Source organism: Haplochromis burtoni, unplaced genomic scaffold (genome assembly GCF_018398535.1).
Source record: "Haplochromis burtoni strain Fernald_Lab_line unplaced genomic scaffold, NCSU_Asbu1 Contig_45, whole genome shotgun sequence".
Lineage (NCBI taxonomy): Eukaryota > Metazoa > Chordata > Actinopteri > Cichliformes > Cichlidae > Haplochromis > Haplochromis burtoni.
The window spans coordinates 1,241,118-1,253,740 of NW_024582406.1; the positions used below are offsets into that span (position 1 = coordinate 1,241,118).

The 12,623-nt window shown below is 40.6% G+C and overlaps 1 protein-coding gene across 4 annotated transcripts; it reads left to right on the forward strand.

Annotated features, from left to right (window-relative positions):
* Positions 1 to 119: 119 nt before the first annotated feature.
* On the forward strand, positions 120 to 11,452 carry zgc:171844 (uncharacterized protein LOC100151763 homolog). Of its 4 annotated transcripts, XM_005926675.3 has the most exons (7): positions 138 to 159; positions 1,701 to 1,783; positions 5,829 to 5,949; positions 8,682 to 8,755; positions 9,542 to 9,656; positions 10,204 to 10,274; positions 10,396 to 11,448. In XM_005926675.3, exons 2-7 carry the CDS (start codon positions 1,705 to 1,707, stop codon positions 10,518 to 10,520), a joined length of 585 nt encoding a protein of 194 aa, XP_005926737.1. In that variant the 5' UTR covers positions 138 to 159; positions 1,701 to 1,704; the 3' UTR covers positions 10,521 to 11,448. The 4 variants fall into 4 exon arrangements, with proteins under 4 accessions (XP_005926738.1, XP_042076191.1, XP_014190457.1 ...); XM_005926676.3 differs by having other exon boundaries at positions 120 to 1,783; positions 10,402 to 11,452; XM_042220257.1 differs by having other exon boundaries at positions 124 to 1,783; positions 10,396 to 11,447.
* Positions 11,453 to 12,623: the final 1,171 nt, after the last annotated feature.

A 12,623-nucleotide genomic window follows, 5' to 3' on the forward strand; every position in this document is an offset into this window, starting at 1 on the left:
CAGCTGATTCAAAAGGCAAAATGACCTCCACAACATGTCTTGAAGTTCTCCAGAAGCCTGGTAATGAACTAATCATTTGATTCAGGTGTGTTGACCCAGGGTGGTATCTAAAACCTGCAGGACACCGGCTCTCGAGGCCTGGAGTTCGACACCTCTGCTGTAAGTGGAAAAAAATCCCAAAACGTTTTGTCTCCAAATGAAAACTGTGAAATCTGATATTTTACTTCCGGTTTTGTCTTCACTTAAAAGTGCTAAACATTTCATTTCTATGCAGTGAAGTAGCATTGATCTAAGAGCTCCATAAGATTATTATAGTTGCAGGGTTGTTGTTGTTGTTGTTGTTGTTGTTGTTGTTGTTTTTTTAATGGTATATAAAAGAAATGATTGTGGTGTGTTTGGGGGGTTTGAATAATTATATTGCTACTTACTTTGCATGACCTGAAAGCCAAAGTAGATAGTAAAAACTTGAATGTGCGACACATTTTGAGCCAGTTTTAGAAACAGTGTTCACTCTGTCGGGCTTACAGATGTTCTTGCCTTGTCATATAACATGAATGGCAGTCATTTTCCTTCATGTGCTTCTGGGCTTGTGGCAACAAATGTGTGAAGTGTCTGGCTGGCTTCATGGCTGTGGGACATGGCTATCTATGGCACAGTGGCAGCTCTAGTGTGCGGGCAGACGCATGCTGCACTCCCCGAACATCTGGCCTGCTGCCTCGAGGGCCCGCCTGCGTGAAATCGAGTTCTCTCCACTTTGTCGAGAGCTGAACTCAGTCAGACTAGATGAAAAATTCATGATGATAGACAGCTGGATTCTCCTGTGGAGAGTGCTACTGTTGTGGTTACAGTGGAGGAAACCATTAAAACGGAAGACGTCTGTTTAACCTTTGTTGTCTTTTGTTGTTTTAAAATGAGGATACCTTTGTGCCTTTGCCTAACATCCAGTGAACCTGCGTAGAGATTTTTTTTATGACCTCCATAGTAATCCACACTGAGATAGACTGCCATTGACGCTGCTGATGATGGCTCTCTGAGAGTGGAACCATGAGAGATATACCTGAACTTTTTGAGGGAAGTATTTGAAAGTTTGACTAAAATGTCTCCGTTCATTGATCTCCATGAATTCTGATTCAGACTTTTGTGCTCCTCTGAAGGTGAAGTGAAGGGAAGTTGGTTCAGTTTTGGATTTAAAAAAGCAGAACTTGCTTATAAAGAGATTTCATTCCCCAACTTTGGGAAAGAGTACATTCATGACAAGCACTGCTGTCTATAAATATCACCTGGCATGGCTTTAGGCTCCTTATAATCTGACATCCTTTAAGATCTTAATGTGACTCAGAGTGAAAGAACAAATTTAGTTTGGAGCATTTTTTTTTCTCTCTTGATGGATTTAATTATAATTTTCCACATTCTCCCACTTTGCACTCATTGCTTTGCTCCTGCCAGTCAGTAGGTGGAGCCTCGGAGCTCGCATGAGGTGCAACAGCTTTCTTTTTTCCATGCTCAGAGATCCACGGCTGTAGGACTGGATGGACTCAGCATCAGCTGGCAGCTGTCCTCTCTTTGTGTTTCCTCACACATTTGGGCAATGCTGCATGGACCTGGGGGACACCTTTTAATATTAATTTTAAGCTTGTGCGAGAATCTCCTTTGAATTTCCTCTGCAGACAAAGAAGAAGTGTCTTTTTTTTCTTTTTAAGAAAAATGGAAAAAGAGAGAAAATCCTCTCAAGTGTGCGGCGCTCTGGAAGACAAGCAGGTGGATGAAGCAGCGGAGAAAGCAGGTGACTTTCTGAGCATCGTGTTTGAGTTTGCCTGTGTGCGTGTGCTGTTGCTGCGAGAAGTGATCTAGGAAGGAAGCACACTTTTAGATCCTTGAAGATCACCACTGTGAGCATCATGTTAAAGTTGTATGTCAGCAGGGCTGTAGCCAGGGCTCCCTCGGGCTGGGGTCGGGCTATGTGTAAGAAGTTTACTAGAATAGATCAGTTATCAACATTAATCCCATCTCGTATGGACAATTAATTAAATTATGTCAACTAATTATGTTTTTTATTACAATTGTTTGTCATTCCCTAATATACTCAAATTTTAAAATATAAATACACAAATGGCAATAAAAGCAAAATGAGGCAACCAGCAGCTTGGTCTGCAGCAATGTGCTTGAAAGTAATCCTTTAATTTAGTTTTGTTTTTTTTAATGAGAGCAAAAACTGTCATTGATCCTGTAATATAAGCAATCTCTTTAACTGACATATAGATTTTTTTTCTCTAAAAAAAATGAAACGCAGTGGAAGATAATCTACACATATTCACATTTCTGTGACACAAGAAGAAGAAAAGTGGTGCATTCAGCTGAGGCGTGCACTTTTTTTTTTTACTTACTTAAAGAATGATCCATCTGTCTGAACTCTGCAGCCCAAACAAAGTCTCCTCGGTGAGTAGTCCCAACAGCTGTAGTTTATATGCCGACCAAAATTAGAACATTTTACTTAAAATAACATTTTACTGAATTTGTAAAAATATATTTATGGGAACATCTGTATACTGTTAGGGCTATAAGTATTTGGACAATGACACTTTTTTTTCTGTAATTTTATCATAATTAATCTTAAATCAAAAAGTAAAAGCTGTGATTGAAGTGTGGAATTTCAGCTTATAGTTAAGAGACCTGACAGAGGTTAGAGTTAAGTGTCAATCATATATATTTCACCCTGTAATATTCTTAATATTTATAATTGAGCGATTTGTATATATTAGTGCTGTTTCTTAAATTTGTAATTTTTGTAATATATCGTATTATTTAATTAGTCTGTTACTGTCTTAGAGCAACTATAATCATTTCTTATGGATCATTAAAGTATTCTGATTGTGACCAACAAAGTTTTTCATTAATTGTTTTAGGAATAACATTTTTATGCCTTGTTCTCTGCATTCGGAGACTCAAACGTAATTAGTAATTAATGTTTTTAATGGTCCTCAGCTGGAAAAAAAGGTGGAGAGCCCACTCCGGGTCAGGGACGAGTTCCTGCCCCAAGTGGAGGAGTTTAAGTATCTGGGGGTCTTGTTCACGAGTGATGGGAGAAGGGAGCCGGAGATCGACAGACGGATTGGTGCAGATTGTACCGGTCTGTTGTGGTGAAGAGAGAGCTGAGTGTAAAAGCGAAGCTCTCAATTTACCGGTCGACCTACATCCCTACCCTCACCCATGGTGACGAGCTGTGGGTAGTGACCGAAAGAATAAGATCGCGAATACAAGCGGCGGAAATGAGCTTCCTCCGAAGGGTGGCTGGCCTCTCCCTTAGAGATAGGGTGAGAAGTTCAGCCATCCGGGAGGGGCTCAGAGTAGAGCCGCTGCTCCTTCACATCGAAAGGAGCCAGCTGAGGTGGTTCGGACATCTGACAGGGATGCCTCCTGGGTGCCTGAGGTTTGGTTTTCCAGGCATGTTCCACCGGGAGGAGGCCCCGGGGCAGATCCAGGACATGCTGGAGAGATTATATCTCTCGGCTGGCCTGGGAACGCCTTGGTGTTCTCCCGGACAAGCTGGGGAAGGTGGCTGGGGAGAGGGAGGTCTGGGCTTCTCTGCTTGGGCTGCTGCCCCCACGACCCGGCCCCGGATAAGCGGAAGAAGATGGATGGATATTTTTAATAGTGGGATAAAATTTAGAACTCGTGCTTCTGTGCTGTGTTTCCTGCCTTGTGTTGCTCTGCTTGACCTTTGCTGCAGTCACCTTCAGCTGCTGCTTGCTTGTGGGTCTTTGCACCTTCAGTTTTGTCACACACTTATGGACCTACAGCAACATTCAAAAGGGTAAAAAAAAGTTACGGTTGACAGCAGCAAAAATCTGAAAGGAAACGACATCAAAGATTTTTGGATTGGGTGCTCGAGATGAGTAAACGATACAGTTTGCATGTTGACATGAAGCTTCTGTACAAAGTGAATAATTTAAAGTGACAGGGTGAAATAAAAAGCTTCAAACAGTTTCTGACAGAAAGCTCGGAGCCAAAAAAAAATGACAAGAAAAGGAACACATGCAGATTGCTTCAACACTAAAACACCTGCTGATAATTAATATGTAGATGAACAGCGGTGGGATTGCCATGTGGGGAGTTTTGAGGGTTTGTGTTTGTGTTGGCTCGCTGTTCCCCGGTGAGTCAGTGTGATTGTAGTATGTTTTCACACAAGGTCGGGTAATTAAAAGCCAATCCAAGCTCTGCTGGATGACTCATCGCTCCTGGTGAGGAGTGGGAGGCTGCGGAAGCAGGGTGGGGAATGCAGTTATTCAGGGATGTGCAGAGAGTTACTTGGGGGAAGTATCCACAAAGCTCTGATCACATCGTAGCGGGAAGCTGTTTTAGACCCAAGGTGGTTTTAATTGCTTGTTTGACTATCTTGATTTTGATTTTCCTGGAGAAATTTGCCACACATGGCTTACATGTTAAAATCCATTGTTGCAACCAAGTTAAAATAAAAACTGCAAGTATTCGACAAGCCAACAATCCTGACTTTGCTTTCAATATGCACAGACAGCAACAGCTTGCATAATTAGCCTGTGATGCATGAATCAGCACCCACAATACCAAAGTTCTGCACCTGGATCTCGTGAAAAAATCCACTTGTACACCTGTCCTGCTGCTACATTAGAAGTATACATAGATTAAAGTTACACATGCAAACCATATGCTGGTAATAGTAATCAGCTGTTCTTATGAAGACTGCTCATCACACTCTATGCTTTGCTGGGATTTCCAGGGTAATTCAGTTAACAAAAGATACTTAAAAGGGACATATCATGCTTGTTTAGATTTTTTTTTCATGTACTCTACCAGAGTAGCTTTGCACAAGTCACAGTTCAAAATAATGCTTATTTATCTTAACAAGTCTGGAGGCTGTAGCCCCTCTGTTTATCCACCATCTTAAACAAACTGTGCTAGCTCTTTCTCCTCTTCTTTAAGCTAGTTTCATCTGATTGGCTGCCCCTTAAATATAAGATTTGAATAGTAGGTGGGTGGGGCTTCTGTGGTGTGCACCCAACATGACCATATCAGGGGTATCTACGGTGGCCCTGAGTGGTCAAACACACTGCAGCTTAAGAAAACAGCAGCAAAAAGAAAAATACTGATGACCGTCAGTGCTACACCTCACCCTCTTAGTAGATGCACCTATGGTAAATATTTGAAAATCCTAGGTGACTTCCTTCTTGACTTCTAGCATTCAGAGATGGTTTTGGGAACACAATAACGTGACAGAACAGCTGTGAAAGTGAAGGAGACTGAGACATGCTTAAAAAAAAAGCAAAGGATTCGTCTCTATTGTGATGGAGAAAAAGAAGCCACTCATGTGTGTTTTAATACTATAGATACATGTTTGCTGTTAGCTTGTTGCTTCATGGTCTCCACAAAAGACAATAAAGCAACAAGCTTTTTGTGATATTTTTTCTCAGTGTTTTTTCTTTTTCCATTGTATTTTATTCAATTTCTGTTGTGTTTTGTGTGATATTTGCAGTATTTTATATTTGTGCTTTTGACCTCTCAGGTCTACTATAGATAACCGCTCCCAGTGACTTCATTCAGAGCCACAAGGTGAAAAAATGGGCAAAACAGAGCACTTAGGGCACTCACGGATTACATACACTGAGATCATCATATAAAACTCTGGCTATGTTTAATACGAGTGTACACTTTGCAGCTATACATACATGTTTAAAAATAAGAAAAGCGTAACGGGTCCTCTGTATGCCTTCATGTTCGGAGCTAACTATGAGTAAACTCTCAAAGGTGTATTATCAGACCCAAACAGCTGTATTCTGATCTTGTCTGTCTCTCAGCAGATGATGTCATTTCCATGGCCGACTCCACAATCACCGTCGAGGATATCGAAGGAGAGCTGTTCAGAATCGAACGAATACGAGACATTCTCGTGCGGAGAGAGTCAGAGCTGAGATACATGTAAGATCTGCCTGTTCTCCAGACCTCTTCATGTTAGGTACATTTAAACATGCTCGAGGCATAAATCCAGACTACATCTCATTAGTTTAGTTTGTTTTTTTAGGATTTATGGTTCTCTGTCTGTTGGAGGAGGAGAGCTTTTGTAAGAGGATGAAATATTCCTCTGTTATCTCATGTGATGTTTTACTGTTTGGTCCCCTGCTGCCACATACACTACAAAACTTTAAAGTTCAGGGATCTGAATGCACCAATATACTGCTAAGATACCCTCAGGAGTCAGAGATGATGCACCACAACTGTCAACCATCAGTGACTGGAGCAGCCATGTGGATGATGGAAGTGAGGAAAACAGCCGTGCTATTTCAGGCCTTAGCAGACGAACAGCACATACACACCCACAGTTTGTTTGTTATTTTATTCGATCTTGAAAGCTGGCTTTTGTTTCTGCTGGTCTTTTCTCATTATTTTGGCGCAGCAGAGTAAGAAAGAGAGGCTAGCACTGCATAATATAGCCATATGGTGAACTTGAAAACTGAAAATAATCATTGTTGTTCTGGGTTTTGTTTTGTCTTTTGATGAAATATGTCATAAATATCATCTCTTTTCATGTTCAGCCATAACCAGAGGGTGAGAAGTGATGCACAGTCTCAATGTTCCTATCTCTCTTTTACTTTCACTCACAATTATTAAAGCCGTGTACTAAACATGTAGCTGGGAGTCTTGGCTTAAATACATGAAGCAGGAAAAATTGTGCAAATAACAACAGTTCTAATAAGAATCCTGTGAAAAATCTGTTAATTTACTCTGTTCATTAAATCTGCATGGTTTCATCCGTTTGACTGCATGCAGAAACCAAGCTGGTGCAATTACTTTTGTAGTAGTTCCCAGACTACTTTTAAATCAGGGTTAGCGCTCATCCTATTCCAGGAGAAGTGAAACCCAACTTGTCAGATCCATTATAGACACAAAGCCAATTTCAGATTCCCACTGATACGTATTGTGGTCAACATATGGTTCCATTTCCTAAGTTAAGACGTCAAACTTTAGACGTCACTTGTTCATGTGATTTATTTGTTCATGTAATTTTACATGGAGATGAAATTGATGACACAAAGAATATTTATTATAGTTTATTTCTTTGACCTTTAAACAACAGGTTTAGCTGTTTCCTGTGTAGAGAGCCTTTTACCCGACCTTTTATAATAATAACTGCCAATAGATGACTTTTTTATTCTACTATGTGGATAGTGTTATCACTTCAGACTTTGTCACATTAAAAATAAAATTGTACAGAACTGTGTAGAGTACTGCATAAAAGTTTTAACACGACACAAAGTAGTCATGGATTGGTCTCTCCAGAGCCCGGATCTCAGCATTATTTAAGCAGTGAAGGGTTAATCTTGACAAAGAACAGAACAAAAGGCAGCCAACATGAAAAGAAAAGCTTTCAATGTCCTTCAAGAAGTCTAGAGAATTATTCCTGAACACTACTTAAAGACACTACAAGAAGTCTGCATAAGAAAGTTCAGGCATAACAGAGTTCAAGAATAACGGTGGTCGTACCAAATACTGACTTTCAAGCTCACCACAATTGTAGAAATTCTCTTTTTGCCTGTGTTTCCATGTAAGTTTGCACACATTTCATTTAATCACTGCACATACTTTTCCATTTTCCTAGCAAAATGTAAAGAAATGAAGGGTTGCTCAAGACTTTTGAAGAACTTAAGTTTACTTTTGCCCAATGTCAACAACTAAGCAGGTCATATAGTTAATTTCTTGGCTGACTTTCCATTCTGTTGTTAATGTTTAACAGCATATCCTTTTAAGCAGTTAATATAGTTAGCTAACTATTAGAGAACAGCATTAGCAAAGAGATAATAAGATAAACGTTTTACATTCAGGGCTCCCCTTTATCTGGGTAGCAAAGCTTAAAAACTAAAAAGATTAAAAGTAACAAAATTAAGTAGGTGAATCTCAAACTCAACCTTTGAAGCATAGTTCTATTATTCATCCAACACTGTTTGGGTTTATTTTGATCTCTATGTTCTCTGAGTATCTTTCCTGGGGTTGTTTTTTTTTTTGGTGGGGGGGGGGGTTGTACCACAGAAGTCCTCTTATAGGCAGCAAACACATCCTCGTACTTTAGGCTCTCTGTGACGTTCATACAAACTTCTGCTTTCAAGCATTTTGAATAAACACGTCGCTGTGAGCCTATGAGTCACGCTGGCATATATACAGCTGAAGTACACTGAAGTGAAACCTATTTAATTAAAGCAGCAGCTCAGAGCACATCTATTACAGTCACTTTCCTCTTTTTAACACCACTGTTATTTATAGCAGCCCACACGTATGCGCACACGCCGCCACATACACAGATAATACCCATGCAACCAGCCCCTGTTGTTTGGAAATCGCCATCAGAGTCAGAGGACAAAATGAGATCTGATACTGTTGGGTGTGATTCATTCACAGAGGGCAATGTGGTGGCGTTACTTCAGCTAATAAACCACTGTCATCTGTGGCCAAAAGCTGAGTCCAGTGGTTGTTTCTTTGATATACCCATACAATTATCACACAAGGTGGGAATTACCACATAAAACATATTTTTTCTAAAGCCCATGTGAAGACAAGTGTAGCTTAACTGTTGTTTTACCTGAATATCAGCTTGTTTACTGCAGATATCTAAAGTTTGGTAAAGAAATATTTTCTTTATTTGTCTTTTTTTCTCTCAGGATGGACGACATCCAGCTCTGCAAAGAAATCACAAGGCTGAAGCAGGAGTTGCAGAAGCTTGTCTCAATTCCAGGTAGATTAAAAAGAAGCCTGCGCCTCTCGACTTTAACCTGGTGACAGTGTGCTTTGAGCGGGTCCTGTGCGGTTCTTGTTTGCTCTGTCATAGTTGAAAAGATATGAGCTGTCTCCAGTAACGCAGTTCAGCGAGGACTGGAGTGAATTAAGCACAGCTTCAGAATGAGCTTGCTGTCAATTAAAGAAAAATACTTTTTAAAAGAAAGGTTTTCAGGTCAAGCAACAATGAGCCTCTGGAGCCTTTTCTGTGTTCTACTTAAATTTTATTTCTTTATTGTCGAAGGAATACGCGCATTCCTCTGTTCATTAAGTTGAGATGGCAACCCAGAGAGAAAAGACAGTTTCTCCGGCAACTAAAAAGAAAAAAAATTATGGTAGTAAAACTACCATAAAAAATTCCAAACTGTTCATTTGTTTGGAAGTGAGCAAACTTACAAAGTCAGTGAAGGACGCAGTATTTATTTCCCCTGCTGAGTGCAGAAGGGCATAAGAATCTATATTCTTGGTCGACTCTTGTGGTCCCAAAAAGAAGTCAAGATGAAAATGACCCTACTCACTCACCTCACTAACATTTATAACAAATTCGTTTCTCATCGTACTGAATACAACACGATGGGAGTAAAATAGAGGATGAAGCAGCTTTGAGTTAAAGCTCAAGGCTTCTCAATGAAACTGACAGATGCTGGCACAGTGGCTACATCCATCTCTTTTTACAAAGTCTGTTGGTACACTGCACAGTGACTACAATTTCTAACAGAAGGCTTGTCTCGTGACTACTGAACAGACAAAGACAAGTCCAAAGAGGACCGGGAGAGAGAAGAGAAGCTGCTGCAGCAGATCAACAAGCTGGTGGAGACCAGAGACTTCCTTGTGGACGACGTAGAGTTTGAAAGGCTGAGGTGAGGCTAATGGATGAAAAGAACTTTGACTGAGTGCCACACTCTGGTATTCAGGGGCATTACAGAGATGAGTCAGAAATAAAAAGCATCTCCTGACTTGTCTTTTATTGATTATCATGTCTGACGGTTCTGTCAGAGCACTTCGGTTCACCACCTTTGCCGTGTAAAAGAATCTGGACAATAATCTGATCCTTCATGTGATGTTTCCACTGACAAAAGCGCATACAGCTTTAAAGCCTTAATTAGTTATTTGTTACTTAATTCTTCATATAGCTCCACTCCTACGAAGCCCCTTTGTATATTTTCCTAATTAATGATAGCATGTCCACCATCACTCACAGATCAGCTGTCGCTTCTGATAACTAGGTTGTTATTTCGGAGAAAAATCTGCCTGTAAATACTTAGCAGGAGCGTGACAGTCTGTGAGGATGCTGTGATGCCCGCAGCCTGGGATTTAAAGCAAGCCTTGTGGTGTTTAACAAGATGTAATAAAAATTTTAAACCCTGTAATTCACAGTGAATAACAAGGAAATATGCTTTTTCACAGGGAGCGAGAGGAAGACAGAGAGATGGCAGCCTTCTTACAGTCCAAATTTCCCAAAGCTTTGGCTGCAAAAGGTGAGTCTAACCAGAAAGCTGGCAGTTAACAGTTAACTATTAAAGCCAGTTAAGTAACCAGTAAATCTTAATGATTGTGAACCCACTGTGGTGATTGTACTGTCATGTCCTCTCCTTTAAGCTTCAGGTGCTTCGCAAGATCAAAAGGTGGCGTTTAAATCTCAGCAGACCTCAGCGCCGCTTCTCACTAAAACCAGCCTCACGCTGCTGAAAGACTGCTGCGGCTTCACCTGCTCCGTCATGTGACTCAGAAAGCCCAGAAAGTGGGTTCTGCTCATCTGGGCGTTGAGTTTTCAGTGGGAGAAATGTTTCGTCACACATCCCAAGTGACCAGACGTTAAGACGAAAAGTGACAACAGTTGATACGATCTTCAAATGTACGTTTGTTAGTGTGTGTGTGCGTGTGTGCACATAAACAGGCTTCCTCAGTGCTTTCTTGTATCAGCTGTGTCCTTACAGGAAAGATTATATGTTTGCTGCTGTAATGTGAGTGACATGTACTGAAATAGTTTATTTGGTGTGCTGCTGTGAAATACCGTGTATTGCAGCAGGAGAGCTTGCCGCCTTATGAATCTGCTAATGATTCCTGCTCGGTTACAGTACTTAGACGTTATTGTAGCTGCTCTGACGGTGCCATTAGCCTTTGAAGATATATTAGAAAGTGGAAATGCAGATATCTCTCTGAGAGCAAACTCTTACCAGTCTCACTTTGGCATTTGCTGTGGCGCATTGATTAATGTAATTACATTGTTATGACTGCAACTGGGCATAACTTGTTTTTTAGTAAGGAGTCATGCAGTGTTTGTTTAAAAAGAACATTTAAAAGACGAGTTTCACATGTGAGATCTGATTCATAGTAAACAACTGTGTCCACTGTTTAGTAAGTTTCATGTAACTCTTAATGTAGCATCTTGGAGTGTTGTAATAAAGATTTTTAGTGCTCTTCCTTTGTGTTTGTCTTAAATATTAGATCCACTGGTTAAAGGAGCCTCCTCCCTTCTGTAAGTGTTCAGTGATCGCTCGCTGATATTTCACTGTGCTTCGTTCAATATGTGGTCCACGTAGTTCATGGACTCCTTCGCTGACTCCATCCAGAGACTACTCCAGCTGTGTGTAGCAGCAGTGTCAGCTCTAAAGTTCCCATTTTTAAAAGATATCATCAACACATCAGCAACATCAGACTCGGCTATAAAATCATGAGCAATTTTTAATAATAAGAATAATGTTTCATGTAATTATTAAAATAGTACATATTACATAGATAGAAAGAATGATTGATATGCATTGTTTATTAGATACAGCTTGCTAGGAGCACCTTTTGCCTTCAAAGCTGCCTGAATGACATCTATGTCCAGATCTCCAACAGAGCATTTGACTACAGTGAACTCATTGTCATGTTTAAGAAACCAGCTTGAGATGATTTGACTTTTGGGACATGATGTGTTAACTGCTGGAAGCAGTCATCAGAACATAGGAACACTGTGGTCATATAGGGATGAGCATGATCAGCAGCAATACACAGCAGCATGGATCCATGCAATGTTTTTGCAGTCATTTATTGTAAGATTTTGTAAACTCTCTCTTTTGTAAATTAAAGCCTCAATTTCTGTTTCTTAGCTGATGGAAACGACGCCCAGTGAGGTTTTCTGCAGTTGTGTATCATCTGCTTCAAGCTTTGACATGTTTTGCATACAGAGATGCTCTTCTGCATACCTTATTTAACATAATGTTGCCTTCCTGTCAACTCGAAGCAGTCTAGCCATTCTCTTCTGACATCTGACATCAACAACACATTTTCACCCAGAGAACTGATGCTCTTTGGACAGTTTTTCTTTCATTGTGATGGTTTCTGAAATTGTCACGATTTGCTGGGCAGGACTCAAATGCAGGACTCTGAGATGTGCAAGCACAAAAGGGTTTATTTACAGCACCAGGTGAGATTTGTACATATATACAGTGAATGTGGGGAGAGAGTTCCTGGGGTTCAGAGGGAAGGTCGAGGGCTTGGGGAAAAACTCACTCACACACCTCTTCAATCAGTCTGTGATAATGAAAACGCTCAATCTGAAAGGAAGGGTGAAGTAAGTACAACGATCCAACGAGGACCAACACTCCACCGAGGCCTTAAGTACTGCCTGGAGTAATCAGTTGATTACATATTAAAAAGCTACTGTGTGTGTGCCACACTTCTGCCCGGTACACGTAGTGTAATTACCAGATAACAAAACCAGCTGTTTGGTGGAAGCCATGAACATAAATATCTGACCTGCTCAAAGAAATATTTTTTCGCCATCCTGCGCTTTACTGCCATGACAACAGGATGAGAGGCTGTTGCGTGTGTCTGGTGAC

Bases quoted from the DNA above. Each gene is read 5' to 3' on its own strand.
- zgc:171844 (XM_042220257.1), top strand. From the start codon at position 1,705: ATGGAAAAAGAGAGAAAATCCTCTCAAGTGTGCGGCGCTCTGGAAGAC. The intron at 1,784-5,828 runs GTGACTTTCTGA...TCTGTCTCTCAG, and splicing joins TGAAGCAGCGGAGAAAGCAG to CAGATGATGTCATTTCCATG. The intron at 8,756-9,541 runs GTAGATTAAAAA...ACTACTGAACAG, and splicing joins GAAGCTTGTCTCAATTCCAG to ACAAAGACAAGTCCAAAGAG.